The sequence below is a fragment of the Filicampus tigris genome, chromosome 7 (assembly GCF_054856515.1).
Source record: "Filicampus tigris isolate MCC_2025a chromosome 7, RoL_Ftig_1.0, whole genome shotgun sequence".
In the NCBI taxonomy this organism is placed as follows: domain Eukaryota; kingdom Metazoa; phylum Chordata; class Actinopteri; order Syngnathiformes; family Syngnathidae; genus Filicampus; species Filicampus tigris.
The window spans coordinates 2,550,099-2,576,703 of record NC_141223.1 but is presented as its reverse complement, the minus strand read 5'-3'; the positions used below and the strand labels follow the sequence as shown (position 1 = coordinate 2,576,703).

Genomic DNA, 26,605 nt, shown 5'->3' with positions numbered 1-26,605 from the left:
TGTTTTTTTAATTAAAAATTTATTTCATTATGTACAACAAAACATATCCAGTGGTACCAGTATCACTCGCATTGTTTTGAAAGAAAAAAGAAAACAATAAATAAAAGAAAACAACAACATTACCTTTTATATTTCCAAATCAAGAGGAGACCAAGTGCTGTGCGAATCATTTCTTATTATTTATATTCTTCAACTGAAATACTACTCATAATACAATAAGGAAACCCTTATTGTACGCTAACATCACACTATGATAATGCAACTAAGATCAAAAGACATTATGCATAGATTTGATTTTCCTATCACACACGTATCATAAATGTGGGTGTAGGTAAAAGATGGCACCTGAGTCTTCCAGTCTTTTTAAGGCTTCAGCTTCACGACTGAGGTCATGGTAAGAGTTCTACAAAAGGAACACAAATAGACCTTACAGGATTAAACAAGTGGGAAAAGTGTCACTTTAAGGACCACCACCACTTACCTTCATTGATTTCATAATGTCATAGCCATAGTAATGTATTGGGTGCTTGACGTTCTTCGAGTTTGGATACCCGAAACCAGCTATGTGGACCACATCGCAGTAGTTGAGGGCAACGATGACAGCAAGGATTCCCGTTGTGGGATGAACCGGCTTCTGGATCAAAACACACATCATTTTGTTTTAAACCTTCTCATCATCCTTAAATCAATCCAGCTATACACAGCATATGGAATTCAAACTTTTAACAAATTGTTTGAAAAACAAATAAATGTCACCTGTGTCCCTATATGAACTGTGATACTATAATTATAAAATCTGTAGGATTCTTACTTAGACTTTAACTGCCTCAGAAAGGATGGGTGAGTTAATTTTTATTTAATATCTATTTAGAAATTAGATGGGCTCTTGGTGACAACACAACAAAAGGCCTTAAAATGAGTAACGGAGGTATTGACGGTTGTTTGGAAATCAATAGGGTCCTTAATTTGCCAACACAAGCTTCAGCTTTTTAAGCTTTTGCTATCATGCTGAATGACATGACTGGATATAAGTCAGTTCCTAAGGTGGTAGTGGAGAAAATGCATTCAAGTTTAAGAATTGGCATGGATATGGTTGATTTCAAATCAATAAGGTTCTTACTTCAACTACAAATTTGCTCTTGGACTTTAGCTACAGTTCAAATGATCCACGTACAATAGAAATCCATGTGCAAAATTCCATTCATTTTGCTGTTGCTGTTACTGCACAACTGAATTGTGCCACTAGATGGCGATAGACGTCAACAAAATTCGTGAGGCACAGTACTTGTTGAAATGTTTCCTATAAAAGCTGAGCGTCCGAATAAAGTAAAACACGAATACGCATAAACACGTAACTGAAAAGCAAAAATCTCAAACCCATTCAAAGTTGGTGATCCTTTTTCCTCTCATAGATGCCATACATCTGTTAAAATGGCGGATGCACCTTCCATCTGGGACAAATACACTTCTCCCATTAAAAAATAACATTAAATAATCAAATGCTGAGGACATTTACACTTTATCCCTAACCAAAACAGAAAGTACTCAAATAAGTATAAAAAAGAATTAAAGCATTCCGTGCCAGTCATTAAAGTTGTCCATACATGTGGATAACAAATTAACATTGGTGGCGTGATCACTCCAAAATGTTGTTTATATCCATGTTTATGTTCCGGGGAGACAGCAGAATTTTGAGTTATGTCCATTCTGCAGTTTCTCTACAATTCAGCTAACTTCCAATTTCACTTGATTTAAATGGTAATATATCAGTCACAAGGATCTATTTGTACAAATAAAGACCTCCTCCAAACTACCGCTGGGTTAACAAACACACTAGCCCCAACAGTAATTAAGCAATTTGCGCTAAAAAAGAAAAAAAAAAAAAAAAAAAAAAAAAACATTTTCTGTGAATTTCCCTTTTGGAGTGAGTGATACAGTATGAAATATAAAAAAGTACTTTGTCCAGAGTTAATCACTGTCAGAACACTAACATTGTAAGTTACATGAAAGGTCAAGAATACTGGTATCATCCAAGATAGATTCCTAAGTGCAACCACAGCAAACGTGAGCAAATCTCAGAGTCCAATACGCAAGTCCAGCTTGCAAGCCCCTTATGAAAGTGGGAGGTGAAACTGCGTAAACAACAGTGGCCCAGATGAAGAGACTAGTATGAAAATTCAGCTTTTTCGAATTCAGGTACTTTCTGGACCTGGCTTGCCCATCTCTGGTCATATCAGCACAACAGGTGTCTTCAAAAAATAAAAAAAACTCTCAAAAGTTGTGATGAAGGACATCAGTGATGCCAGTAGAGCTATTAAATCTTTTAAGATGTCAACAGTTTCACCCTGGAATGGATCATTTCCATGTGTAAGGTATTTATTCTGTTTCAAGAGTAATATAACAGAATGCACAATTTTAAAGTTTTAACTCAAATATAATGGTTTGGAAAATGTGCACCAAGTAGTTGTGTTCAATTAATGGCAGCTAACATGCTGTAAAACCATTACAGCGTCATAAAATGTGTTCTTATCTCTTTGCTGAGTCACCACAAGCAACCACCATTTGTTCGCTTTGCACGCAAAAGAATACATATGCACAAAGTAACAACAAGCTCATCAAAACAAAAACAAATGTGACTAGAGTCATATAGTCGCGATAAATAGACAGAGAATATTCAGCGCCAACAAAACCGCAGCGCTAGCAACACTAAGCTAGCATTAGCATTGTAAAAAAGCTGACGTTTGCCACAGCTGCTACGTTGGTCGTGTCACCTGTTCGTAACACCGTGCTACTATAACACTAGTTGTTTATCCATTTTATTTTTGGGAATGTACAATCGATGGAAATTTTAAAAAAAGGTGATAAATGTACTTTTTAGAAGAAATACTTCTCATCGCTGTTGAATCCCCCGTGGTGCCGAGGTCCCTTCGCTGTGATTCTCTTTGCAAATAGCGGAACCTGGATTTAACGGATTAATAGGGGGCGAGGGGTCATCCGTTAAAGCAGATTATCTGAAACAATTTTTTGCGGCCTAAAAATACCCAGTACAAAATGATTATAAATACATATAAACAATTACTTAAACCTCTCTAAACTTGCCTCACAGGGTGTGATAATGGTGTGCAGCTGGTCACGTTCATGCGCCGCGAGGTTAGCGCACTTCCTTTTTTTCCACATTCGTTATAATTGGGTGCCAGAGAGACGGGCTTGACAAAAGACAAAAAAAAAAACAAAAAAAACTCTATACTGTTCCAAAATCTCTATGGCATGTTTGAGAGAAGTAAAACAATGAGAGCTCGCCCCGGTGAATAGGTAGCCCCTCTTGAGCGGCGGGGCCCATGGCAACGCTAAGCTAATGTCCATGCTTTCCATTACCTAAGATGGAAACATTATCTTGCCAAAATTGCCGCCACGTATGCACATCGGTTATCAGGATATAATCTGTACTGGTATATCTATGACAACAGGGGCACCACCCATGATTGCATCACAGGGCCAGCAAACAACAACGGCCAACTAACAGACTTTGATAACTAGGGATGGGCATTTGGTTTTATATTTTCCGGAGTTGGAACTTCTGACATCGTTTATCGGCAGCCCTAGCAAACAGGCGAGCGTGAGGATGCGGGCGTGCGCCCGCTAAGTGTGTCCACAATTGCATGGCAAATGATTAACACCTTGTCAGTCACACCTTGTGTCTCTGTTTGGTTTTTTTTTTTGTGCTTGAGGTGTCTTAAAAATGTATTTAGAGGTACAAGATGAGGCCAGAGAGGGTGGATTTCCCCCCCCCCCCCACATATCATTTTAGTCATGTACTACTATTTGCAATTTAACTCCCATAGGTATTTTCCATATCTATGATTAAGGTCTTTTAAAGCATTTTAAAAATATTTTTTTGTTTGTTTTTTCAAAATCTTGTGCACTGCACATGCTTTTGATTATTTTCGTAAGCTACTTCTGATTTATTTACTTTGGTTTTAAATGTCTTAAATTATGAAGTTATTTTGTTTGTAAATGCTTTTAAATGCTGTATTTTAACTATGTGAGGCACCTTGTGTAGGAAATATGCAAAAGCTGCCTTGCCCTTGCAAGAAAGTAGTATTTACAGTTTTAACAAATGACAAAAAGCATTTAAAAAAAAAAAAAAAAAAAAAAAACGAAATAAAAATTTGCACCCGTTTTAAAAGACGAGCGGGTCAAAGATCGTACGGCGTCGCGTAACGTACAGTTGTTAACATTCGTGGTACCATAGGATAAAACGTACGCAATGAGTAATGGACTCAGACATGTTTGTTGTGTAGTCTTTTATCAGAGTCCCCCAAAGGACAGCATGTCAATAATTATCTGTGCTCACGAATGACTTCCACGTGGGCTGGAGAGCGAATCCCTCTCTCTTCTTTCACTTTCCTCTTTTTCTTTTTCTTTCTCTCCCCATCTTATCAGGTTTGACATTTGGACTGTCCAAAGCTTATATTTACATGTCCGAGTCCACAGTGACCCGCTTCAGACATCCCCCGGCTAAAGCTCGACATTGGTAACTTGAACCAAGACTAGAAATCTTTACTGTCCACCGACATGTCTAATAGTTTGATGTGGTATGAGCTTTCTCTCATGAATGCATTAGTTCGCTCTGTGCTGAATTCAGTCAAATAGCTCTTTAGCTAGATCATGTTTGTTTAATCGCTACAAGGTCATAAGAACAAAAAGTTCAACAAAAAATGAATGGCCACGCTGACTTACCTTTGTTTGTTTTGTTCTTGGCAAGGAAGCAAGTAGGATATATTGGGAGCCCGGCTAAGAGGGGAACGTGCATTTTATCTTGTAGCATTTGCAAAATGTATATTTAGACAAGCATACGGACCGTGTAAGAAGGAGGTGAGCGCGCGTCTTTCCCGGGGAGGCATCTGGACTGCGCTTTTAGAAAAAGTGTTGAATACCGTCGATACTTTTTAAAACGTAACAAAAACGAAAATCCTCTTGTGCTCATGCCATGGACTAACATGCTGTAACACATTGTATCAATAAGCAGTACCGTCTTTTTTGTGTGTTAATTCCCATTATTATGACATAGTTGACATTCTGCGAGTATGAGCCTCATATGGTCGGTGCCAGAGCTCTGTGTAGTTTGGACAAAGGCCCGCCGAGCCTTTGTGAGTGGGCTGCGCACTGTCACCTACTTCAAGCTAAGAGCAAAACACATGCCTGTGTTTTGGGAGATGGGTGTGAACACACACACACACACACACACTGCGAGGGATCGGATCATGTGGCTTTGCACAAAGGCTGGCAATGCGGTAGATGAAGAGGGAGCGGCCGTGGAGAGTATACGCCAATGTGGATTTTTGGTGAGGTGGTCATCGATTTGGCAGGGAAGGAGGAATATCTGCAAACAGGAGCTAAGACTCTGATGGATGAGGTTTGATAGCTTTAGGGCTGGAAATGCGGAAGGTAGATGTGCTTTAGGGCTGCTTGATTATGAAAAAAATATCAATCACGATGATTTGGGTGATCATCGAAATCATGATTATTCAAAACGATCATTTCTTTTTTGGTTTGGACCAAAGAAAATATATCAAATTTGTTATTATCATTTTTTTTTTTAAAAAGGTGCAAATGTATGAATTCAAGTACGATTTCCTTGTGTGAACAAATATAGGGCGTTGGATATAAATGTATATTAATAATCGTTTTTTTTTTTTTTACGATTACGCCAATTTTGTAATGTTGGAGTGTAATAATTGTAATTGAATTTCGATTGATTACACAGCCCTAATGTACTTTCATACTAGCATCATTTAGTCTGTTTTAATTCAACTCTGTGGTTTCCCTCGTGGTGCGAGCTTGTTTGGCCAGGTGGCGCCGGGGATGGACACTTGACTACATTTCCTTGATTGACAACGGCGAAATGCCACTGCTGTACTGTACATATGAAATTGTAAATAGGGTCCCCCCCCCCCCCCCCGGTTCAATGTTGATGTAAAACACAAAATATGTGGACTATATACACTGCATTTCTATCTCGACGGCACATTTGGACCAGAGGAAGTAAACCTAACATGTGAAAGCAAGACAGAAAAGGCTTTGAAATGTGTTTACAACTCACACTAAAATGCCACTGAGCAGAAGTCAAACAATCCAAACAAGACTAATACGGATCCGCACCAAAATAGTACAACTTCGTAAACAGCCGTTTCTTTAGATCTGCCCAAAATGTCCTTCCTTCCTTCCTTGGCCCACACCCCGCCACCACTCCACAAAGTGTTGTGGCAATCTGTTGAGTACTTTTTGCGTAATCCATCAAGTTGAAAATTAGTCAACACACGAATGTTAACTGCTTACAGGCACAAGTCGTGTCTCCATTTACATCCCTCCAGAAACACCATTTCGCCGCTTTGGAACGCTCCACAAAGTTTGTGCAGAGCTTCCGTCGGCGTTCCCACCGCTCGCACCTCACGTACACGATCCACTTGTTTGGACTGCAGTTCAAAAAGGATCGCCGCATCTCATTCTTTGACAAGAAAAAAAAAAAAAAAAAAAGGGCTGTGGAAACCAAAAGCAAAATTGGCTCTGCCAGGCACACAAGCTCCCAGGAGACTGAAGAGGTCATTAGGGGCGAAAAGTGTAAGTGCAAAGTCCAGGCTCATGAGCCAAAGAGAGACAAAAGCTCCAAGTTTTCAAGTGAAAACAGATCAGTGGCTCATGGCTAAAACGCCTTGCGTCATGTATTTCGCTTGTCACCATGAGGAGTGCTTCAAAGTTTCCTAAGGGTTTTTTTTTTTTGTTTGCTTCCAGAACTGTCAAATTACTGAAAACAAACAACCAGCTTTTGGGAATGCTGTAGGTTGTCGTTGAAATGTAAACAAAATGTGGGCTTTTTTATCAAAAGCCAATTATTTCTGAGCCATTCACTGCTGTAAACCTGAAGAGATTTTCTGGCACGGAAATGCCAAAATGCGAAGAGCTTTCTCACAATCTGCTGCAGTTGGACGCCGCCGCAAATCAGTACTGACCGAGCTGCAGCTGAACTCAGTGGACGGTTTATCACAAGCACCCTTGACCGGCCGGCGGATGCTACAGGCCAGCCTCGTTCACAACCGAGCGGCAAACGTCGAAAGGAACAAACAACCCGAATGATTCCCAGCAGGAGAACTTGCGGTTAAGAATGCCGACTAATTGCGTCCGCCGTTTCTCGCCGCCTTAGCTGCCTTTACAGAAAGATGATTCTCGAAACTGAAAAGTGGCGCCTCACCTGTTTACTCTTGGACTTCAGAGGGATTCGGAGCAGCTTCTCGGCTGCCTGGTGCAAAAAGTGCGGGTCCAGCACTCGGATTTGACCGGCGTCACCCAACCAGATTTGCGGAGGGGGCTTCCAAAAGCCCTTCCTGACCTGGAGCGCATGCACGCACACATCAATAAATACGAAGATAAGTCATTTCCTGTACAGCCACTTCCATTTATACAAACGAGACGCAAGGCGGCCACTGAGTCCCTCATGGTCGGAGGCAGCGCCATGTGCATAATTAGCAGGTAATGGCCCAGCAACAGCTAGCGCCTTGCTAGCTCAAAGGACAGAGGCCCTATATGGAAAAAGCACTTTGACAATAGCTTAGGAGATCTTGTTCCTGACACGGTCGGCTGGTAAGGTCTGGGGAAAGCAGTGTGGGTGTGTGTGTGTGTGCTGCGTGCGAGTGTGACAGTACCCTCTTTTCGTTGTAGAGGATCTCTTTGAGCCACCGTAGATCTTGCTGTTTAAAAGGCACCAAGACCATCAGTGTGCCAGGCTCGTTGTTCACGCCCGGATTATAGGAGGCCGACTCGGGGTAGAAGAACCTCATGGTGGTCTTGTTCCCGACGTCGTCCTCGTAGCCCCTCACCGGGGCGTCGTTCAATCTGTGGGAGGAGAAATCGGAGGTGTAATCACGTCTCATTTTCAAAATTGTTGCTTTGATTAGAGGCTCTTCTCGAACTGACGAACCCAGGAGGGTTGGACTACGACGATATATTCCACACCTTGATCTGGATTCGCCCCAGTTCTGAGCTGCAAACTGCCCAATCCTGCTACTTAAAGGGGGAAGTCAACCCAAACATATCTTTTTTTCAAGAATATGTTCTATGCAAGCCCACGAGTTGAAACAAGGCATTCTGGTAAATATTGCGTTTGTGGAATATGACTTAATCCACTTGTTTTGAGCCATCTCTGAAAATGACGTCACAACTGCTCCGGGCTCAGGTAACGACCAATCGCGGCTGACCGGTTTTCTGAATATGAGCCGCGATTGGTCGTTGTGAGCAGTTGTGATGTCATTGCCAGTGTCATTTCCCCGCTTAACTTTTATTCCACAAATGCAAAATGAATCCGAATGCCGTGTTTCAATTAGTGGGCCTGCTGGGAAAATATATTCTTGGAAAAAAAAAATAAAAATCTTTGGGTTGACTTCGGCTTTAAGTATAAGTTCCAATGCTATTATGAACCTCCTTGACTATGTTTGGTTGCACACACACGTCTCACTCGGCTTAATAAAAGTTCAAGTTACGTTTCTATGACACAAGCCCGATGACGATTGCTCCCAGGCATGCGTTGAATTCAGACCGTCCATAACCTCCATGTCCCAGGACTGACTCGCTTCACAGAAAGAGGATAGGGAGGGACCCGGACACGTTGATGTTGGGGAGAAAAATGCATTGTAACCAGGCCAACAGCTTGGCTGTTTGAAAGAGGCTTACAACAACTCAGTGTGTGCATGTGTCGGCTCCAAGCTGTAAAGTCAGATTTGCGCTTTCACGCCTGACATGACTAAATGTGAACACTTTCTCCTTTAGACAAACTTTACGTTTCCCCAAAGTTTTCTGATGGTAGTGAGGAAACACAAGCACCAAATTACAGTCTCAATGTCCATAATATTACAGAGGGTTGGTCAACAAAACTCCATTTGTTAGTTCTGCGTTTAATCATAGGGACTAAAACCGCTTGACGGGGGGACTGGCTTCCTATTGGAACGTATGATTTTGGTGAATTATTAGGAGGAAAGTGTGGTCATTCTTAAATTGGACAAGAGATCCCCCCCCCCCCAAAAAAAATCTCAATATTGAAGATGAATTCTGTTTGCTTTTATTATCATCTATGATCTAGTTGAAAGGCAGGGAATAGCGGAAGAAGGGAATCAAAGAAAACAAAAGCTCTTCATTACAAAATAAAGACTTCATCTGGTTGTAAATTATATTCTGCTTTCCCGATCTTCGGATGAGCATATCATTCCCATACCCCAAAATCACGTTCGCCCTCCGTTTACCATTTAGCCAGCGAATCCCAAATCAATTTGAATAGGTTGCTAATTGTACTTTTTGCCAAAAAACACGTCATAACCCCCAAAAAGAAAAATTCAATTTGATCAAAATGACCACCCAGGAAAAGTAGAAAAGATCACATACAAATTCAGGCTACGCACACAAAATGAAAAATACAAATTCAAACAAAGCATAGTTGGCCAACAAAAACCATATTAAAGCGCTAAATACAATGTGTTCTTCTTACCGAATGACCACATCATATTTGTTAATGATGCCTCCTAAGGATGTGTTTTTAATGGCAAAACCGTTGCCAACGACAACACAGGTTCTGCAATCAAGGCTGAAAGAAAGAAAGAAAGAAAGAAAGGCATATTGTTCGTCCTTCTTGATGAAATTGAATACAAAGGGGGCGCGTAGCCACGTCACACTTACGTGTCTATGTTGGCCGGCATCTGATAATTTGCTGTTACTGCAAGAACTTTCAGCAGCTGCAGTTCTGGATGGAAAAGAGAGAAAGGGAGCAGTTTCAAATACAACATTGTAAGCAGGGGTGGAGAACCTAGGCCACGTGGACCATCAATGGCCCTGCGGGAGTATTTAAGCCGTTGCGCCGTATCATTCTACAAACAAATCAAAGTGGGCGATTTGATGCCAGGCTGCAGAGTTTGAAGTAAACTGCAATGGCAGAATTAGAGGTATTGCACCCTTGCATTTCTGACAGCGTGAACATCTAAAAAGGAAAAATTCTGCTGTTGCATCATATTTTTTTTTTTTTTCATTTGCACGGCACTTGGAGGAATTTATAAAACCCGAAATGGCCCCTGATAGGAAAAAGAAAAAAAAAAAAAAAAGTTTCTTCCCGCCTGGAATAAACGGTGGGTGTCATCCAAGACAGAGAAAACACAGAAGTTCACAGTGCCAAATAAACGGTAGGTTTAACAAATAAAAAGGAAGTAAAAGCAGGGAATGATATCTACACACCACTGCCGCTGACGCCGTAAGGCAGCGGCAACGTTGACAGATGTTCTCGCCAGAAGAAATCGTCCAGTTTTAGAAAGAGCTGCGTCTGCCTGCTAACGCTGTGGGAGAAACATCACAACGGTTATTACACAAGCGACATACCGCATGAATCATATTGCCGATCAAGAAAGCAAGCTACGAATGTGGCAGCAAATGTCTTTTTTTTTTTTTTTTGTGGCTGTTCAGTGACGACAAAGCACACAGTAGACAATGCAACAAAAAAAAAATACTGCCAGTAAACACACCCCGGCCGTTTAGAAAACTCCAAATGCTTGGCTTGGCTAAGACTTTAACTTGCCAATGTGCTTCTGGTATCTATTAAAAAGGTGAAGCACACTCGTTATGAGCAGAGCAGACGGGCCATTTGAATTTCTATGTCCCTCATTAAAATGCTCCGGCTGAGGAAAAGGGGAAAAGAAAACAACAACGTTCTCAGAGCTTCTGGAGTAAGACAAACGCAGCACCGTTTATTTTTACGTGGCGTTGGACTCCAGCTGTTTATGACCTACTGTCTTGACAGAGAGGCTCCCATACGTTTACTAGCTTCATATGGCAGTTAGCCCCCCCAAGGACATGGAGATGGGCCTTCGGGCCTCGGTTTCCATTCGACAAAATGTCACAGCAATTACCTGAAGGGCCAGCCAGCGACCGCGAAGGCTGATGTGAAGAAACTCAAGCACCACAAAAACTGCCGACTTCATCATGCACGCAATGTTTTTCCCGTAGTGATTGGGGATCTTGGAGTTTTGAACGGTCAAAGTGCAGATGTGCAACAAACTGTGATGGACCACAGACGGAAACGAGTACATTATTTGGAAAGGGATTAGTAATAAATATTCAGCAAAGACTTCATTTGGGGCGCTACATCTATTCAGTATAACGACATCTAAGACAAGAGCTGCATCAAAAAAGAATACATGCTTAGTCTTATCTATTTGGACTGTACATCTATTGAGAGTGGTGCCTTGAGAAACCAGTTGAATTCATTCCGGGACTACGCTCATAACTCAAAACACTCCCATCTCAAATCGTCTTTCCCTATTGAAACGAATGGAAATGCCATTAATTCGTTCCAGCCAGCACCCTCACTCACACACAAAAAAACACATTTTTGCATTTTTGTCTTTTAATATGGAAAAATAGCACTCTATAATATTGTACTTTTTTTTTTTTTTTTTTAAATGACAACAGAGTAATACTGTAATTAATTCCAATTTAAAGCATTAAACAATTTGTGCATCACGATTGCACGCTTATACTATTACTCACAAAGTTTCTGTAAAATTAGTCATTTTTGTAGAGGATAAAAATATATGCTTGTGTGTTTTGATATATTATCCGTCAACATGTGATGTTCCACAGTTTGTGTTGAAATATCTGTTACTTAAAGGGTTGTAAAACCGTAAATAGCGATGCTAATTGTTAGCATGTCATTGGTATTTTCCATTATATGTTAATATTAAGGTAACTAAGGCAAAGCAATGTTGTTTTTTTTTGTGTGTGTGTTTTTTTAAACTGTGATTCTAATTCTCTTTGTTTTATGTTTAGTTTGACAGTAAACCTCAATTGGAAATGCCGTTTAACAGCTTGAATCCTCTTTTTTTTTCTTTTTTTTTGATGAAATGTTCACAATTTGCTAAACCTCTGCTAATTGTGAAGTGCGTTGAATTGACTTATCTCGTATCGCAAACTCGAGATATGAGCCTGTTCATGTCAAGAATGCCAAGTCACGTTCTGCAGAGTAGGAAGTGTTACCGACAAACATATCGCTTTTGTTCATGGTTCAACCTTGGCGGAGGATTATGCGCCATTACCACAATCCTATTTATTTTTGTATTACAGCTCTTGTATTGGCTCCGATCTGTGCAGGTGTACCTAATGTAGTGTCTACATGGTCGTACAGCTGCGTAAACTGATACTGTATAGTAGAGTGCCAAAAACGCATGATGTGGTGGGGTACTTCATGACTGTCAATAGTGATAACAAAGCAATGTTGGCCTCTGTAAAATGGACTTTTATCAAGCCATGCAAGGGTTGAACATTAACCTTCTTAAGCTTAATGGACCTTTTAAGGTCCAAAAGCTAAGGGTGATGGATGGAAGTGCAGTACTTTATACATCAAATCAAGGGAAACGTGCGCCTTTATGTTGACATAAAACTGTTGCCTGGCCTTATAATAAGTCACAGACACCCTCCCCGTAAAAACAAAGCAGACATGCCGTGACGCACTTAAAGTTGAGGTTCTCCCACTTCTTCTGCGTCAGCCAGCCACCACACAGAGACTTGCTACTGTTGACAGACTTGCTGGTGCCGCCATAGCTGTGAAAAGACAGGCGCACAGACAATCACCGCCACTGGGCATGAAACTGAAAACTGCTGCTGAATTCATAAAAAAAAAAAAAAAAAAAAAAACATTTTGCTCCAGACATGAACTGAGTCCAGAAGCCTCAAAAAGTGAAAAAGTGAAAGTAGGTCTGTCTGTATGAAGGTCTAATTGACCATCGGCTTGGATCAGTGGGTGGCTTGGACTACTTACTCACGGGTACTCAGCACTTTGCAGTTCTCCAGGGCTTACTTGGACGGTTTTTTTTTTTAAGTTGAGCGGGCATTTTTGGTGCAAAGTGACCTTCATACCAGAGCGATGACAAAAGAAGAAAGAAATAGTGTGCGTGTGTGTTTACCTCTGAAGTATGGCATAGGAACAGAAGTATGTGACAAATGAGATGAAGAAGAAGAGAACTGGTAGAAGCCTAAGGCACCATACTGCAATCAGAATAAAACAATGACATCAAGAATTGCAATATATCTGCTGCAGCACAGGAAAGCATAGTTGATTACATTTCAAATGTAACAAATATGTGCTAATACAAATATGACATACAACTGATTTGTTTTTAGCCACTTAGTGAGAGTTTATTGCTGCAAAACCTTTCTTCTAGGGTAGAGTAGGTTTGCTTGATTTGACTTTTATCAAACGGTGGTTAACTTGTATGACAGTAATGAAAATGAAAATATAAAACGCTGCCTGTACAGTTTCAGAGAGGCAAAAGTGCAAGCTTGAAACTAAATAATTCACTTCAAATTCAGGGCAAATTTGTGTTGAAATTACAACAAGCAGCGTCAAAGCCAGTGGGCTGAGCTTCGGTGGTTCCACTATGGCAGTTTTCATTTTCCTTGTCACTGACAAAAACTAGACTCCAGACCGCAGGAGTGGCAAGTGACAATTGTTATCTAGAGCCGGCAAGGCACTCATTTTTTTTTTTTTAATCACACAATAATGTACTTTGAAAACTTTATATATTTTTTTTTCACACATAACATAAACATATATTCCGATATCACACATTTTGACAATTTGGACCGGATAATTAATCATAACTTGTGCTGCATTGATATTGTGAGTGTAGTTAGTGCATCTGTCATCCCAGCCCAAGACATCGACGTGATGTTAGCTTTAGCCTTCACACTTGTGGTTAAAACTACTGGGGCATGTTCACGCCACGTTACAGAGTTCCGGGAAGTGACAAGCGAGGCACTCTCGCTGTCAGACATCCTGCCTTGCCACCACATGGTGACAGCCAAACTGAAGTGACTAGCGGGAAGATCAGTTAAGGTGAAGATCGGAGTTGGGTCATTGTGGACATTTTCAAAACCGCCAGGAAATTGTGGTCAATGATTATATATAGGCCAAACTACCGGGAGAGTAATTTTAATTCGGACCTGTTCGGTTCTTTTATAATCAGCAATAGGGGGGGAAAAAAAAAAGTAGGTTACAGAAAATTCAGCGGCTTCTCCTCGTGGACTCACAAACCGTGCTGATCTAAGATCTAAAATGAGCCAAGATGTTGGTTGTGCATCAGTGAAGTTGTTTCCAAGTTTGAGATTTACAGTGCAGCAGCATCGGACACCCCCGCCCATCCATGTTGGGAAAACATCGTTGACACGTGGAGGCAGTCAGTTTAAGCATGCAAACATGGCCACCGCTACAAACAGTATGGGCAAAAATATTGGGACAACGAGCCAATGCTGTACACTTACAGGAAAATGAAATTGAAGACCATACGAGATGTCCCCAAAAAATTATTTCAAAGCCAAACCTCTTCTCGGGCACTCAATGAAACAACTGCCCTAGCATCTCTTTGTAGATGTGCTGGTACATTGTATGAACCATGTTGAATCTGAGAGTGGCACCTTTAATGTATAATTGATCACAAAGGTTTTTGCTGTGGTTTTGAACCGAATCTCTTCCACACCAAACTCATCCAGCCGTGATTTTGTAGATCTGACTTTATGCACTGGAACAGAAAAGGATCTTCCCCTCAACTATTCCCACAAAGCTTGAAGCAGACAATTGTCCAAAATGTTTTCTTGCAATGAAAAATAAAGAAATATATCAATTGCACATATGCTGTTAATTGTGTGCTATGATTTCTTGCGACATCACACAATACAAACAAAACACAAGAAACAGTGCTATCTAGAGGGGTCAAAAAATACGACTGGTTCGTGAAGCAAATTTGAAGCTTTATTTTCCCATCGCTAGTGTGTTGTGTATTTTTTTTTTTATAGAATAACTGAAAATATATCGTGGTACACCATTACTGTGATATAAAATGGCCTATGTTGCAATATTTTTTTTTTTCGATATATCGCTCAGCACTACAAACAGGTAAGAGAAACACGGAGACACAAATTCTTCCCAGTCTGTGAAAAACAAGTTAGATTATTTTATAGGGTTCAATCGCAACTTTCTTCTGTTCTCATTCCAAGGGTGGACTCCATCCATGCATGGCACCACACTGCCCCGAGAGGCCAAAACGCTCAGGAACAGCCGATTTTGGTTTTCACTATTTTCACTTATATTTTAGCATGTTATTCTCAAAATTCAAAGACACAAAGATCCAAGGATTTTTTTTTTTTTTGTCGTACCAACCCACATTTCAACATGACATGGAACGAAATACAAATCACAGAGATACCAGATTAGCCCAGTAAATCCCAAGACTTGTGAAAATAACATCAAATAAAATCATTTGTTGCTGTCCTGTGAAAAACACATATGTCCAATTTTGTCATCTTTTTACAATGTTCACGTTAAAGGGAAGTCTGTAATGCGGAAACCCCGTTAACGGAAAAGTAAAATAAAACTGAAAAAAACATACATAAGTGTTTTTCGAAGGACAGCAGCAAAATGCAATAAAGAGATATGGTCAGTGCTTATTCAAGGCTTTAACTCATTCACTGACAGACATTTTCAGACCCTCTTTAAATTTGAAAAAAATATAAATAAATTCTTGGGATTGAACGGCCGGACTGTGAAAAGACAAGTCAATTCGTCAATGGCAGTGAATGAGTTGATGTATGAGAAGTTGCAAGGCATCAAAAGTGCGGATGTGGCAGAATGAATGAATTGGTTTGACTTCCCCTTGAAAAAATGACGTGATCAACGTGCAGGGATGAATGGGAATGAGGCTATGCTTATAGTTTGGCGTAATTGAGTTGTAGTAGTTGAATAAATACAAAGTTTTGAAAGCAAGAAATAATCGTTTCAATAATCGTGATTTCAATCTCAATCAAAAATAATTGATTATATGAAATATATGACATATTAAAGTGATTATAATCGTGCAGTCCTAAAAATAACACTGCACATCAAGATCGGGGTTCAGGCACCCACACACACACCCACCCACACACACACAGGAAGAGATCTTACTTTTAGCTGCCCTCAGGAACATCTTCATGTTCCCGTTTGTCCTGTCATAACTGCTCATTGCATGACGTGCTTGAGTGTGCCAAGAGAAAAATGCAAATTAGCACCTCCCATTGCAGTGCATTCTTTTCCCAAAAGGTGCAGTCAAAGGCAATCTCGTGTTTCGTTAATTGAATCATAAGCCGCCGCAGTGTGTCGACTTCTACTCGGATGACAGCGGAGGAAATGGGCGTGGTGGGGAAACAAGCAGATGTCCGGAAGCAAAACCCAGCAGGGGAGAGATAGTTGAAGAGGATCGCTTGTGGACACGTGAATAAATCCTGCGCGCTCACCTCAGCTTCCTTCGCGTGGCTTGAGAGGGGCATGGGCCAACGGCTTTGATCGGAACACACTGGTTTGTCAAAGGTCAAACACCGTCCGGTCTCTGACGCTGACTGCCTTTCAAACATTCCCCACCGAAATGAATTGAGTCCAAACACAACAGCCGCCAAGCACCATTTCGACAACATTAGAGCCTCGCCAACTAGCGCTTTTGCGCAACGGTGCTTTTCCTGACCCCGTAAGACCAAATGACTACTACGTAGAACGCGAATGACCGTAAAAAGGACTAATTGCGGAAACCGCATTTTCATGCGGCTACCGTCATCTCCGTTTAAGCCAATCACAAGCCCCTATCGTCGCTGTCTGACCAAATATGGTCAAATTCTTTTTTTCATTTTAATAATTAATATCATGTTACATTAATATTAAATAATAATGTTAATTGTTGATATATTTTAAATATATTAATATTAATGTTAATATTAGCAGATATTATTAATATTAATATCAACTGATATTATTAATATTAATGTTAGTATTAATATTAATAATATCGGTATGTTATTATTGCATTTTACGTTTGACCTTATGTTGCATTTTATTTGTTGTAGCATTCTGACTACCGGTATGTTTATTAATGAAGCAATAATGAATATATAATGTTTTTTTGTTTTTTTCATATTCGGAGTTCATTTTTACTTATCATTTTTTATTTATTTGAAGCAACAAAACAACTGCGGGGCAACTTGGGGCAAAAAAGAATCGGCTCTTTTTGTGGACCGATGGTTGCAATGAAGCAGGTCGACAGGGTCGCAGCAACAAAGATAAGATAAGATAAGAATGCCTTTATTGATCCCACAGTGGGGAAATTTTCAGTGTTACAGCAGCAAAGATAGAGATCACACAGGGGCGGCGGCATAATGTAGCCATTAATGTATAACATTGACTGCAAGCAATGTTTCTCTCCATATGAAGGGTTAGGGTGAAGAGTTTATCTAAATGAAGGTTACGAGTTACATCAAGAGCTTGTGGTACGCTCATCTGTGATACATTTGTGTTGCCAGGGCATCGTTTTTACCATTTCAGTGTCATTTTATAGTTCTATGAAACCTCTGGACACCAAAAGAGCTCTTTAACCTTTTCAATAAAAAAAAAAGTTTTTTGTTTTTTTCTTAATACCTTAATACCATAAATAAATATTATTAGTTTTAACTTCCCGGCCCAGGCATCCCTGAGTGGAGTTTGCATGTTCTCCGCGTGCCTGGGTGGGTTTTCTCCGGGTACTTCGGTTTCCTCCCACATTCCAAAAACATGCATGGCAGGTTAATTGATCACTCTAAATTGCCCCTAAGTGTGATTGTGAGCGCGGATGTTTGTTTGTCTCTGTGTGCCCTGCGATTGGCTGGCAACCGATTCGGGGTGTCCCCCGCCTACTGCTGGGATAGGCTCCAGCACTCCCCGCGACCCGTGTGGGGAGAAGCGCTATAGAAAATGGATGGATGGATGGTTTTAAATTGGAACCAGAAAATAAAAAAATAAAAAAAGGCATTTTACTCAATTCAGAAAAAGTCAACGCGATGTCCGCTTTATGCTTCATTATTCTTGCCTAGTCTAGTCTACAAACAATCAAAACATTCTTAACTTGAATGACAAGGCGTAATGGACCTCAAACATGAATTTATCGCATTAACTGGCATGCGGCGCAACACGAAATCGCTAATGTGAAGTAAAATGTTTAAAACAACGCACACGTACGGCGCTTCGCACCTTTTGTCACAAGTGATAAGCACGTGGCATGTAGCTTCCCCTGGCTAAAGCGAGAAGCCAATACAGGAAGTCGACGCAAAAAGCCAATGGGAGGCAAAACGGGAAGTAGAAAATGATCAAAATAGAACAATTAACAGTGCTGAGGACAATTCAAACATTTTGCATTGGTTAAACTTTGCAGATACCGCTAAACGCATTTAAGGTAATGCACATCTCTTCCATAATCTCCCTTTGTCATAATGAACCACTCGGCATGCTTTCAAGTCATCCTGCACAGCCAATCATCACTTTTTATATATATATATATATATATATATATATATATATATATACATACATACATACATACATACATACATACATACACACACACACACACACACACACACCCCCACACACACACACACACACCCCCACACACACCCACACACACCCACGCACACACACACACACACACACACACAACGGCCAACTGACAGGGCGCACAGCTGAATAGCTATTTCCAGTTCGGCTTGCAACATTGTAGCAACATAATACTTCGAGTAAATCAAGAATAGCCAAACTTGGAGGACAAAAAAAATGATGGAAAAAAAAAAAATGCACGCTCAGTTAACACCACCAAAGACTGGATTGAATGCAAAGTATATGAACTACGCTCTGACGCTTGACTTTTTTACGGTTTGAGAGATGAAGAAATACCGTAGAAAGTTGTCAAGGGAATAAAAAAAAAAACTCTCGCGCTTTTCAGTCGGCAGAAAAAGGCCACAACAATCTTTCATCTACCTCTCCAGTTTGGTAAACCATGAAAATGATTTGAAAATGTTCATTTCAGCAATTTGTCAAGCTGAACAACCCAAGCAAGATTATGCCAATTATTTTCAAATCAATGTACCATAAATGTCATTTGGAGAGGTTTTGACCAGAATTAAATCAAGATGTTGAGTGTTTCACTTTGACTACAGTGAAAACGAAGTGTGTGATAATAAATAAAGTTTGGATTCGACTGACAAGAAAAAGGACATAAATCACATCAAAGAGAACACTATTACCGCAATATAGACAACACCTAAGCCCTTCCTGGATCTCAACTGTGCAACATGTGTGGGAACAGTTTGGGGGAAGTACCGTTCTTTTTTTTACCGTGCACAAAGCAAGGACCGTAACGGCCATGCTTGGATGAGTTTGGTGTGAAAAAACTCAAATTAACAACCCGATCAAATCTTGAGTGAGATCAAGAAACAAAGAGCACACTGCCTCTCGGGCCCAATATTGTCTCAACGCAAAAATGTTCTTCTGAAAAAATAGACAATTCCTTCAGAGCAATTATGGGATGAAATCTCTCAAATTCAACATGAGGACAAAAATGCCCCTTATACTTTTGTCAATATTTCTCCTACAAAATGAGTAAACGTGGCTAAATCCGCTCACCAACGACCCCATTAGCAAATGGTGATTACCTTTCCTCTCGGTCATTTCCAGTGACTCTGTCCACTGTGGGTTTACAACTGATCAGCACGGGCTTCTCGTACTCTCGCTCTAGAACCAAAAATACAACAATACAAAAAAAAAAAAAAAACACACAAAAAAAAACAGTCAGACAGATGTCAAGTCAACAGGATTAAAGCACTTATGAAGACAGCTTTGAATAGAAAACAGGTCCTAAAAGAGGAAACAACCATTAGAGGCTGAGTTGAGCAAAAAAAAAAACAAAAGTCATGTAAGTGACGTCATCCACGTCAGGAAGAAAAATAATGTTGTCAAGCGGCAACACCGAGCAGTTTTCGAAGGACTTAAAGCCGACTGAGGATGACGTGAGGCGAGCGGGGACCCAGTGGCATCAGTGCTGCTCTTCCCATCTCAGCACAGCCCCTTCAGTGATGGTAGTCGTCACACAGGCTGGAACGATTAAAGATGAGTCAGGAACTTCTCACGAAGGGACTCTGGCTTCAGGGTTTCATGGGGGAAAAAAAGTTGGGGTCTTTTGTGGGGGTGCAACAGGGAGGGGAGGTTAAACTTCCTTCCTACCAGATTCCCTGTCAAGGTGGTGGTCCGCGAATACTGCAACTGTACTCTCACATATATGTATACATATACACTATATATATATATATATATATATATATTGGGGCTGGGAAAAAATATATTGCAATGTATCGTGATACTTTTTATGCCGATACCAAGTATCGATACTTCATCAACGTATCGATACTTTCGACACCTTATGTTATGTTATGTGCGCACGTTCTATAGCGTGCTTTTGGAACGTTTGAGGTCCTTAAAGTTGAGCTTTGTGAACGGAGTTCTATTTATTGCACTCCTGTGTATCAGGAACAGTTACTGGAACAGTCGACGCAGTTTTCAATCGTGTCACTTAAATATCAAATGGAACTTAAGTTAAAACTTTGGAAACACATGTCTCCTTTTTTTTTTTTTTTTTTTTTTTTAATATATTTTTATAATATTCAAGTGTCGCGATACGGATGGTATCGCAACCCAAGTATCGGTACCCGTAACGGATTGGGACACAAGTGTATCGTCCCAGCCCTAATATAGAGAATGACCTTGAACACACAAACATAATCCTTTTTTTCTTTTTAATCCGGTCAGAAGAGCTAAATCGGGACATAATATGTAGCAGTTTGGCCACACTTATGAGGTCACAGTTTCAAAAAAAAACCTTCAATCAAATCCTTTTGCTTCCTAAATGCATTTTCTCATGAGATTTGTAACCATGTGAATGAAGTGAGTCCCTGCAGGCCATTTTAGAACAAACATCCCTCTTTTCTTCATCGCGTGTTACATCGCTCAACATGGAGGGGATAAAACTATAGTGGTTACACAATAATAGGCTTTACTCACAAGTGATTTTGCAATTTCCCTTTTGTTCTCCACCCAAACCTCATGAAAGATTGGGCATATTCAATGTAATAAAATGTAACACTTAACACAGTTAAAAACATGGGTTTGTTTTTTTCATGATCAATGCTCTCTCAGTGGCCAGCTACAAATATGGCAAGAATATCAGAATTATTCATTTAATGTTGTGCTCCATCTTTCCCTGGTTGCCCTGACACACTCGAAAACATTTTACGCAACTCAGTTTCGCAAAAAGAAAAGCCATGAATCGATTCAAAAAGGGTCTTTACTTACAACACTTCAAGTTGGCAAATCGTTTATCTAATAAACACATTCAGCATACTGTCTCATCTCATCATTTTGTCCCCATTTCATCGATTGATAATTGGCCATCACTAATTAATTTCCGTGCGTTCATTTATTTATGCCCTGAAGCAGTTTGTGACAACATGGAGTGAACTACTGCACCTGCGTATTAATTATAGCTGTACATTCATTCGTATCCAGTCAAAAAAACAACAACAATGTGACAACAGCTATTGGGATTGCACGACGATTACAAATTCTGTGAATTGTGCAGAACTGATTGTTGATTATTGTGTGTTATGAGTCAACTGAGGCAAACTTTGCTACTTTGCAACAAGCAAAGGCGTTGCTGATTCTGTCTCATCAGGTTTGCTGGGAAACATTTTTTTGGGGGGGGAGTCGTGAAGTTCCAAGAAAAAAAATCATGGTTAGTGTTTAAAGCAAATTAGGCAGTTTCGTGCATTACTTGGCTGTGAACAGCAGAGACGCTGTTGAATCAGCCTCATCTACAGTAGTATCACAGAAACGTCGTATGAAGTCATATTCCCTGAAATAAATCGTAATTTTGCCCAAATATTATACTACAGTATAGACTTTTTTTGCTGTTTGTTGTTGTTGGAATAAAAAAATGATAATAATTTTGCATGAATGGAGAGTTGCTTTGATTACTTTTGGATGCAATATTTTCTTCTTTTTGTTTTAAATAAGATCGTTTTTTGTTTTTTTTTTGTGGTACGACTTATCATGATATCATGATAAAGACAAGTGCACTTTTGTAACGGTTGGGGAACCCTGCCTGCACTCGTGCATTATCCTGAATGCAAATAAACGAAAGATGCCTGTACAACTAAACAAATGTGACACTATAAACCCAAGGGGAGCTACTCGATATTGTGTTAATCTTTAACGGGCACAACAACTACGTTGGGATCAGTTATCAGCAAAAATCCAAATCCTAAATGTTAGTCACGTCACATGCGATAAAGTGATGCACAAGTTGAGACGTGCGACTTGTTTACGTGCTCTGACTCAACAAATATCCATGCTTAGACTTCAGCCTTGATTGTCATGCTCATCAATGGTAGTGATTAGTGAATTAGTGATTGTCTGCCATCGAGCTAACAGCGACCAAAAAAAACCACACCAAAAAACAGCGTCTGCAACATCTGCCAAATGGCAGAAATCAAATGACTTGAATTCAAGAAACGCGAGCAGACTAGTCAAATTAAATTACAGTTCACCAGTGTTGTCGAACAGCTTTACTCACCAACGTGACCGACAGCAAATGCAGTTTTAATCCGAAGAGAAGGTGAAACGTTGCTGGAAGCGAGTGGGCAAATTCACGCCGTCGCCGTGGGTGACATTTTCCCCTCCGTGGGAAAGACGCGGCTCCGCAAGCAGCGGCGAAGTGCGGCGAGCATCACGTTGCGACGTGGAAACCACCGGCGAGCTAACTGCTGGCCCTGCTTGCTGTGGAGTCCGCCGCCGCAGGCTCATAGCGGCTCGCGCTGCAAACGCGTCCGTCCTCTTTCCTTCCACTCCTCCAGCTGCACCTTCCCAACTGCGGCACTGCGCATGCGCTTTCACGTCGCCGACGTAAATGGAGGGTCTGGAAAACGAATGGCCGCTGCGGTTGTCCCGTGTACGCATTCAATTACAATTTGGCTCATAAGCTTCTGTGAAGTTGACTCTGCAACCAGCTGGCTGTTCTTATATTTATGTGTGTATGTGTCAGAAATGTTCATGGGACGTGCGCTGGTGCTACTGGTGGTTTCCACATCTGTCTTGCAGGGCGGGGGTTCGAATCTCGGCTTGCGGGTGTCCTCCCATGATCCCTAATTGTGGCATCCCGAGTACATCTAACACAACCCGCATGTACACTTGTCCGAAATACCGGTAAAGAGCTACACATGCATACGCAACGGTGTGACACTGAGCTCTTGGGGTAATTTCTGTAGGCTAGACAACTGCTACGGAAGTTTCACCACCGTTGCATGCTTTCTCAATGTGTGGCTAATGAGTCACACAGTCATTCGCTGCATGGCCTGGCACGTCTAATATTTGGCCCTTTTTTTTCACCGTGCCAACCCGCGACTGTCTGGCAGTCCAGTCCTTTTAGCCGAAGTCGGCTGGAATAGGCCCTAAAGCACCCACGACCCTAGTGGGGTAGCACTCCAGACGGATGGATGGCTGGATGGATGGCTGGATTGATGCCATGGATGGATGGATGGATGCATGGGCGGAAGGATGATGGAGGATGGGTGGAAGGATGATGGATGGATGATGGATGGGTTGATGGATGCATGGGCGGAAGGATGATTGATGGGTCTTGGATGGGTGGATGGATGGGCGGAAGGATGGATGGGCGGGAGGATGGATGGATGGATGGAAGGATGATGGAGGATGGGTGGATGGATGGGTTGATGGATGGATGGATGGATGGGCGGAAGGATGATGGATGGATCTTGGATGGGTGGATGGATGGGCGGAAGGATGGATGGACGGATTGATGGGCGGAAAGATGGATGGATGGATGGGCGGAAGGATGGATGAATGGATGGGCGGAAGGATGATGGAGGATGGGTGGAAGGATGATAGATGGATGATGGATGGGTTGATGGATGGATGGATGGGCAGAAAGATGATGGATGGATCTTGGATGGGTGGATGGATGGGCGGAAGGATGGATGGCTGGATGGATGGGTGGAAGGATGGATGGATGGGCGGAAGGATGGATGAATGGATGGGCGGAAGGACGATGGAGGATGGGTGGAAGGATGATGGATGGGTTGATGGATGGGCAGAAAGGTGAGGGATGGATCTTGGCTGGGCGGAAGGATGGATGGCTGGATGGATGGGCGGAAGCATGGATGGATGGGTGGATGGATGGATGGATGATGGATGGATGGATGGATGGATGGATGGATGGAATAGACACGGAGCACACATTCAGGGTCTGCACATGTTGACATCAGATAGTGCTGCTGCAGCAGGAAATTACTGATGTATCACAAACAATCTATCCGCCTTTGCTCTGCTGAATTTAATTGCAGACTTCTCATTTCAGTGTTTGGTCTATATCGGTGATTTATGAGGAAAAACTTTGACAAGATGTTTGGATCTGCCTGTTCCTCTTTAATTAGTCCAGCTGATGCTTTGCAGTTGCATGGCAAGCTATTTACCACAGACACAAACGCTCCGGTCAGTCTGGCCTCACACAAGCCGGACCACCGTAGTCACGAACAGCTGAGAGCTTTTTATCTGACTGTTGGTGGTCTGTCTGAGAGTATACCGTAGGAGACGGCAGCTTGCTATACGCAGACTTATTTTCCCCTCTTCCAAAGAGCACTGGGAATGATGACCACTGCATAACAGGATCACATTTGATGGCTGGCTTCAGATTGAATAGCTAGCCATCAGCCTGGCAGACTTGTTGTTAGTCTTTCCCTCCTTAATGAAGGACATTATCCGGCCTATTCATTTCCATCCATTTTGACTGTTGGTGATATAAAACATACTGACATTAACTGTGGCTTGAGGTTAGCCTCGATATGTACTCTGGCAGGAAAAAATGGCTATCAATTGTGTTCTGTGTCCTGAATGTGTCGTTCGCAGGGAACAGGGGAAACGGGAGAATGATGCAGCATTAGTATAAAACAACGGACTAGTTCTGCTGACAGATGGCATGGCCTACAAAAACAAATATTCAAACACTTGTAGGAACACCAATGTTATGCTCTAGTTGCACTAAAGAATACACATGATGCAAAAATCGGTGTCCGAAATGTGAAATGCTGAAGACTGCCAATACGTTTGATTGAGCCAACACATTTCTGCCAAGAGAAATGTATTTTCTCACATCGTGTCCGGGGGTGTTCATTTAATCAAGTACTTGACATCTATATCTAAGGTGTTAGGTGAAAGAAATATGCCATTTTAAAACATTAACATAAAGACGTGATATTTTATATAACGTAATTATTTCACGTACATCGATTATCTATACTGCTTGTCCAATTTCAGGGTCAAGAGGAGCTGGAACTCTTAGCCGCTGATAAGAAAGGCAGACTAAAACCTGGACTGGTCGCTAGTCAATCACAGAGCACATTAGCAACAGTTTAGCAACAGTCTCACTATATTTAGTGACGTCTCAGATCTTTCGAGGAACTGTTGTTGAAAATATAGCCTAGCAAAAATGGCAACAGTGGTCCTAATGTTAGCAGCATTCTTATTTCCACGGTGGAGGGAAGAGGGCCCAAAACATGCACATTGGAGATATGATTTTTGTGAATGTTGATCAAATACAGAAGTGATCATATACAGGATGTGTATAAATGTCACTTTAGCGATTGCTTATTATTTTGTTAAAATGTGTATTTCCTAATTATGACAAGTATCAACTTTACATTAATGCATTCAATTCATATAGAACACAGTTGTGGTAGCATTGTAGGTGGTAGCAGTGGTAGCATAATATCATCACGACGCAAGCTGGGTCGAAATAGAGAACTGAATACAGTATTGGGTCACACACATCTGTTGATCTGAAACAGGATATAAAGCCTAACGCGGTTATTTCTGGCTCTCGCTTTTCACATGTCATAATGCATCACACTGTTTATTTACATACACAACAGCTAAAAAAAGAAACATTCAGAGGCTATCATGATTAAAAATATTTCATAGGTTTCTCCTTAGCAGACCCACAGGAGTCATTTTAAAGTTGTTGTGAATATTATACAGTTATGTATCCATTGATGACATTTTTGTAACTATGGTGCCAAAGTAGATCACCCATTCGTGGAGATCCTGAGGAGGTTTGTCCATCACCTGATGTAGTTGCATCAATCATCATCGTGCAGTATTACTGTACAGGATTGAGTCATCCTGAGGAAAAGTGATCAACACCGCTCTCTTGTGGCTGCTCTGGATAATTATAGCACATGAACGCAACATGGCAAGCCTAGCTAGGAAAGAAAAGAATGCTGGTACAGTATATATAAATAATATCCTATACCTGTAATCATGTAATGGCGAAGCGATTATGAAGCCGCGCACATTCCAGCATGCCTTGCAGCGCTCTTTGTAAATAGTTACTAAACTAAACTAAACTAAACTAAACTAAACTAAACTAAACTAAACTAAACTAAACTAAACTAAACTAAAACTAAACGTTGCCCTATCATGTTTCATTCCTCTTTATGCCAGGGGGAATAAGAGTTTACAACAAAAAAAAACACCACCAAAATATTTCTAGATATTCATGGTTTTGATAGCCTTTTAGTGAAGAGAAACTTTATGTACTGATGACTTTACAGTGGAAAGCAATGAAAC

General features: G+C 41.0%; 1 protein-coding gene across 4 annotated transcripts; it reads right to left on the bottom strand.

Moving 5' to 3' along the window:
• On the bottom strand, positions 1-22,857 carry st3gal4 (ST3 beta-galactoside alpha-2,3-sialyltransferase 4). 4 transcript variants are annotated; one of them, XM_086036171.1, is made up of 11 exons: positions 22,539-22,857; positions 19,567-19,645; positions 12,990-13,071; positions 12,538-12,627; positions 10,270-10,367; positions 9,721-9,784; positions 9,533-9,628; positions 7,701-7,890; positions 7,250-7,387; positions 482-634; positions 1-403 (listed from the first exon to the last, which is right to left on the bottom strand). In XM_086036171.1, the coding sequence occupies exons 2-11, from the start codon at positions 19,580-19,582 to the stop codon at positions 314-316; spliced, it is 1,017 nt and encodes a 338-aa protein (XP_085892297.1). In that variant the 5' UTR covers positions 19,583-19,645; positions 22,539-22,857; the 3' UTR covers positions 1-313. The 4 variants fall into 4 exon arrangements, with proteins under 4 accessions (XP_085892297.1, XP_085892298.1, XP_085892296.1 ...); XM_086036172.1 differs by lacking the exon at positions 22,539-22,857 and having other exon boundaries at positions 482-631; positions 19,567-19,603; XM_086036170.1 differs by lacking the exons at positions 19,567-19,645; positions 22,539-22,857 and adding an exon at positions 16,025-16,665 and having other exon boundaries at positions 482-631.
• Positions 22,858-26,605: the final 3,748 nt, after the last annotated feature.

Bases quoted from the DNA above. Each gene is read 5' to 3' on its own strand.
- st3gal4 (XM_086036169.1), bottom strand. From the start codon at position 16,082: ATGAGCAGTTATGACAGGACAAACGGGAACATGAAGATGTTCCTGAGG. The intron at 13,072-16,024 runs GTAAGATCTCTT...TTCTGATTGCAG, and splicing joins GTTCCTGAGGGCAGCTAAAA to TATGGTGCCTTAGGCTTCTA. The intron at 12,628-12,989 runs GTAAACACACAC...GTCTTTTCACAG, and splicing joins TCCTATGCCATACTTCAGAG to CTATGGCGGCACCAGCAAGT.